Below are 5,936 nucleotides of genomic sequence, written 5' to 3'. Positions count from 1 at the left end.
TCATACTTACTACAGATATTTTCGTAGGCTGCAGACTCCATGACAAAGTGTCATTCTATCTCCACCACACTCTTATGGCAGAAAATGCAAATACAAGTTCTCTCTTCCTAAACTTCTTTGGGAATCTTCCACCTACCAAAGTGAGATGTGACCATGTCCTCAATTGTGCCACTAACATCCTTACTTTTCCTTTAATAACTGCCGTTAAATATATTTTCTCCCCACAATCATAAATTGGATTAATGAAGATCAAGATCATGAGCATCGATATGTTCCTAACTTTACCCATACATAACCAAAGTCCATTGGTCGCTTTACCCCGCGCCTAGGTAAGGAATCCATGCACTTGATTCAAAAGGAGCCAATTTTATTTTGGAATTAGATCAGAGTGAGAATAAAGTTTTGTTGGCACTATTCCAAAATATTCCTAAAATTATTGAAGCGTTTCTCTGGTGGAGTGAGCAAAAGGTTTTATGGAGGCCATTAATCATTATCACTTTTTGGTGCATTTGGAAGTGGAGAAACAATTCTATTTTCAATGACAGAAAAACTCCTTTCTTGGAAATCTTTTCCAATATTGTTTCCCTCTATGACGCTCTTCCGCAAAAGCCTCTCATGAAAAAAAAACACTGTAAAGACCAATCACAAGTGCACTCATTTTTGCCAAGGGCGTATTTCGATGGCACTGAACAGAAAGGTATCTGTGGCTGTGGGGTTCACATTATAGTAAATGAAAATAATCGATATTTCATCCATTGGAATGGGGGGATGGGCTCCAACAGTGAAGCTGAGGCGATGGCTCTTGCTAGACTGCTATATTTTTGTTTGTTTCTAAACATTCACGCAGTCACAATTTTTGGAGACTCAAAAGTAATGGTGGATTATGTCTCAAGGAAAAATAATATTTACAAGCCTCATCTCGTAGGATGGATGGATAGGATCAGGTTTTTCTGGGGAAGAATGGAAGGAAGTTCAATTCAGCATATCAACAGGGCCCAAAACCAGTGGGCAGAGTTGTTGTCAAAGGAGGGTCTTCAATCGGCTCCAGGTTTTTGGTTTATGCAGATATCTTCTGAAGGGAAAATATTCTCTATCCAAGAATTTTCTCTTCCTGATTTCTAATTTTAGTAAAGCAGTGCCTCAGGTATTCACTAGTTTATTCCTCTTCTGCCTTACATTCCCTCCGATTTTTGTTATAAAGGATGATGCATCTTGTGAATTTTTCTATGTATTGTTTCCTTGCTCTGCATCTGTCTCTCCTATGTCACTTCTATGAACAATGTAATCTTGACGCTGGATGACAGTCTATGATTTGTCGTTTTTCCGAACAAATGTCTTGCCATTTTTTGGGATTATGCTCCTTGCTTTTTAGCTCGTCAAATGATCCAAACCGATATGGGTCACATTCAGAATTACAAGCAAATGTATTAATCTGTCTCTTTATATATCTTATATAAAACGATCAAGCTTTTTTCATCTTGACCTTAAAAAAAAAATCCTAAAATTAGCGTTCCAAATAAATTCAACAATTTTATTCGGAATAAGATCGATCAGTATAAATTCAACGCTTTTTGGAATTAGATTGACGAGACTGAGAATGATGTTTGGTTTGTACTCTTTCAAATAAATTCCCAAAATTAGCGATCCAAATTAATTCAACACCCAACACCCAAAAAGTGGGCTTTATAGCAATCGCGGTCCCATGGATCCAAAAGACTCACATGGGCAGTATGTATGAGTGGCCTCGCTTTTTCTAGGAGGAGAAGGCGCCTGATCCGCAGGAAACTCCCGCATCAGCTTTCTGTAAGCCCTCTCTATATCCTTTGCAGTCATCGTGGGGCTAATCTCCAATACTGCATACAACTCCTTGGTTCCATGTAACAGACCTCTGAAATCACTGGCTCTGCCTGCGGAGGTTTGCATTGCTCTCATCTTGAAACACTGCCAAAATCTAACATTTATGCTCAGGGTGGTCCATTCCGCACGCGATATATGCGCAGCCCATCTGGCCAGTGATTTGTTAAATTGTAATTAGTCCAGTGCTTTGTTAGAATTTGTAATTACTCTAGCATGTTATAGTTGGTTAAATTCAGGAGAGTCAATTAACTGAGTTAAGTTTAGTGAGTTCAAGTTAAGTTATATTTTGGGAAATGTTAAAATACGTATGTTGATTTATTTTGGGGAGTAGCTAGTGCAGAAAGCATAAATACCTTTCTCTCCTTGGGTTCATTGTAATCATAAGTTTGGTGGATTAATTGAACTGGGTTCATTGTAATCATCAAGTTTGGTTGATCAATTGAAGAGCCATAGATCTATTATTATGTGTGTTAAATTTGTTGTTTTGTCTCTTCTGCTTTTCCTGCCTTTTTTCCAGCCTTTCCAACATGATGCCTTTCTTGCCTTGCCTTTCCAACGGAGTTGTCTTTCGTGCAACTTTTTGGAAGTTTTTACAGTAGGTTTTTCCGGTCTAATTTATCTAAAATCTGGCAGGAATTTATTGAAATCAAAAGCTTGATAGGTAATACTGTGCAATCGAAGTGCTCTAGGATTTTCCAGGGTGCTGAATCCATATATACAGTCAAAAAACTAGTTTAAATAACACAAATCAATATTCCACAAAATTCCGGCACCAGAAAATCCAAAAAATCACATTAAATACAACTCCCTTTCCATGCTTAGCAATTCACAATTCACAGCATTAAAAAACAACAGGCTTAGCGATTCACTCCATAAGAAAACATTGCAGGAAAATAAAAGTAAAGCAGCCATTACTGATGTATATATTTTATTCTTCTGAATAACAAAGTGGCTATTGCTTTACATTTCACACTGATATATAATTTTCCTTCTTGAGAAAACATTGGAGGAAAATAAAAGTAAAGCAGCCATTACTGATATATATATTTTCTTCTTCTGAATAACAAAAGTGGCTATTGATTGTTTGATGGAATCAAGTGCATCTTTCTCTGCGGGAGCGGTATCGCCGGCGGAGAAGCTAGGGTTTCTACTCGGCTCTGGTTGCCGCCATTGAGCCTGCGGCGGCAAGGCTTGTCGCTTGTGTAGGTTGTGGACGCCTTCTTTGCTGCCATCGTCTGGTGCTCTGCTTCTTCGTCGTGCTGCCAGTGTTTTTGATATATCAGCGTCGGGGTTAGCTGCGTCTGGTGGGGTTTTTGCCTTTCTGCGGAGCCGGTTGCTTGTGTCGAGGACTCTTTTTCGGCCTCCGCTCCCAACTTCCTCTACTTCCTCTGCGGCTCTGACCCATCTCGTCTGGTGTTCCCGGGTTGATCGTCGCGGTGCATTGTCTCTGAGCTTCATCTGCAGAGGTCCGGTTTCTTGCCTTGTGCCTCGAGCAGGGCGGCGGCGGCGTGTTTCTACTGGTTCCTCGGCGGTCTTCTGCGCTCCTTCCGACCAACTGTTTTGGCGGTCTCACCAAGGGGTTTTGGCCTCTGACATTTTTTGTGCAAAGCAGCTGCGCGGGGGCGAAGGTTTTGTTTTGGGCCTCCTGATTCTCAACGTGGGGGCGAGGTGGCTGCCCTAGCCGCCTCTGCCCCCGGAACCGATCCGCCTCAGATCTGTTTGGGACCTGTTGGGGTTCCCTTGCTGAGGCGATGGTTTCTTTTTTGGCCTTTTGCTAGCTACCAATGCAGCTATGGGGAGTGTTGAGGGATCCGAGGTGTGGAGTCTGTCTCTACACCGATTCGTGCCGCTTCTCTATGGCTGTCTCTGGTTGTTTCTTTGGCTTCTTTGGATATATGGGTGGTTTCTTCCACTGGTTTCTGCGGTTTTAGGTGGAGAGTTGAGGGAATGGGGGAGATGTGGCCTCCATGGCTGCTCTCTACCATTTCGGGCCTCTTCCCTTTGTCTTGGCAGCCTGTTCGATTTTTACTGCCCATTATTCAGGAGCTTTTTGTTTAAATTTCTGTTTTTCTTTTCTGCTTGTATGGATAAGGGTATACTCCTGTTGGGGTTTACATACCCTTTATCTTGCTGCCCTGTTTGAGGGCTTTACTGCATACTTCTCCTGAAGTTTTTTTGTAAGTGGTTTACCCACACTACAGCATATGCGTTCAGCATCTACAACATATAATTTTCTGAAATTAATGGAAATTACGAATTCTTTTCTTCGGAAAAAAAACAAAAGTGGCTATTGCTTTATGTTTCACACTTATTTATAATTTTTCTTCTTGTGGAAAACGAATTGGCTATTGCTTTATATAAGATTGATACACTGAAGAATCACTTACAGCAACAATGGATAAATGAAAGTGGGATGATCGACCACTAAAAGCGTAACTAAACTGAGCGGATTTTGCATACGAAAGAGTGATACATGATAGGATTATACAGCGCTTTAAATTAGGGGCAAATTTTAATGATAAAAACGAAGCGCAGCAAGAAGCAAAGAATAAAAGGAGACTAAAAGCTTTCAGATATCACGCTGTCTGAATACCCAAAAACACAAAATATCTGCTTTGAAGTAGACCTAATTGTGCTGAATGAAGCCGCGCATGATGGGTCATAGCCTCTGCGCAGTTGAATGATGTTAAATGGTCGACTCTGGAAAAACAAAACCCAAAACCCCTTTCAGGGGATTGCCCACCGAATTGCTTTTAAACCAGTTGCTCCTTAAAACCGTACTCTCTTACATTATAAATTAAGCCACCAACATTCATTCTAAGAAAGTGCAGAAGAAATTATAATTATGAACCGGATTCTCTTAATCTTGTAGAATGACAAATAGTATTACTATATAACATAAGGGGCTATTGAAAGAATTTATGTATTTAAAGAATGTATGTATACGGAGGAGGAATGCAGATATTTTTTTTAAAGTCTGTACAGATTCGCCTTCAAAATTCATATTACAGAGGAAGATCACCAACATTGATCTGTTTCCCAACTTCGCCCCAAACGACCACGATATCTATATGTGGGAGCTCGTTCGCCGGTCGCTTTACCCCATGTCTGCTCAGCGAAACCCCGCACTTGACCCTTAATCTGGCGGTCATATTGTGAACGGTCATGTGGATCCGAGAGGGTCACATACGCATTGTGTATCCTCAAAAATATCTGGGTGCTCTCGATTTTCCCTTCGGGAGAAGTTGCCTGATCCGGATGAAACTCCCGGGCCAGAGTTCTGTAAGCCTTCCTTATCTCTTTAGAGGTTGCCAAAGGGCTTATTTCCAGTACTTGATAAAAATTATTTGATTCAATGCGAGCTGACTCTGAAATTAGTCCCTCTGCTCCGGCAGAGGCCTGCAGTGCTCTAACCTTGGAACACCGCCGAAACCTAACGTTTTTGCTCCAGGTGCTCCATACCGCGGGCGGTGTTTGGCGGCCAATATGACCAGCGCTCGGCGATTTACTGGATGAGAAAACATGCGAGGAAAATACATGAGAGAAAGCCATTACTAGCAAATGATTCTGAACATCAAAGTGGGTATTACTTCTATAAGACTGATAGGTATACTGAATCAGTTGCAGAAACCATGGATAAGAGATAATAGGATGAAATGTGGAAGTCCTTCAACTAGGGTGAGGTTTTAATCATATAGACCAACGAAACCGAGGAAGATGCCAGGAAGAGGAGAGTGTAAAGCTTTCAGGGTCGCGCTATCTTCGTACAAGAAAACAAAATATCTTCATAAGAGCAGATCTGACCGCCACGTGTGATGTGGCGTAGCCTCTACATAGTTGAGTGATAGTTACACAGTCGGTCGATTGGTTCTAAAAAACATAAACCCTTTTACGCGGAAACAGCGTTTAGAGGATTTGTAAAAATATCTGGCTTGTTTATTGTGCTTCGAGAAGCACATTCCATGGCTGCAGTTTCCTCTTCAAACCTTGACGTTTTCCAACATTGTTTTTTAAATGTGCGTATCAAGTTTTATTTTTATTTTTATTTTTTTAATAAGGTGTAGATGAATGTGTAGGTT

At 41.0% G+C, this 5,936-nt stretch overlaps 1 protein-coding gene across 1 annotated transcript; it reads right to left on the bottom strand.

Annotated features, from left to right (window-relative positions):
- Positions 1-4,251: 4,251 nt before the first annotated feature.
- On the bottom strand, positions 4,252-5,531 carry LOC149172928 (chaperone protein dnaJ 11, chloroplastic-like). The gene has a single exon (XM_089427834.1). The coding sequence runs from the start codon at positions 5,407-5,409 to the stop codon at positions 4,876-4,878; it is 534 nt and encodes a 177-aa protein (XP_089283960.1). The 5' UTR covers positions 5,410-5,531; the 3' UTR covers positions 4,252-4,875.
- Between the last annotated feature and the right edge of the window lie 405 nt (positions 5,532-5,936).

This window comes from Pinus tabuliformis, chromosome 4_2 (assembly GCF_031772625.1).
Source record: "Pinus tabuliformis cultivar Carrire ecotype Pingquan chromosome 4_2, CPIR1, whole genome shotgun sequence".
Lineage (NCBI taxonomy): Eukaryota > Viridiplantae > Streptophyta > Pinopsida > Pinales > Pinaceae > Pinus > Pinus tabuliformis.
This window is presented reverse-complemented; position numbering and strand designations above follow the sequence as displayed.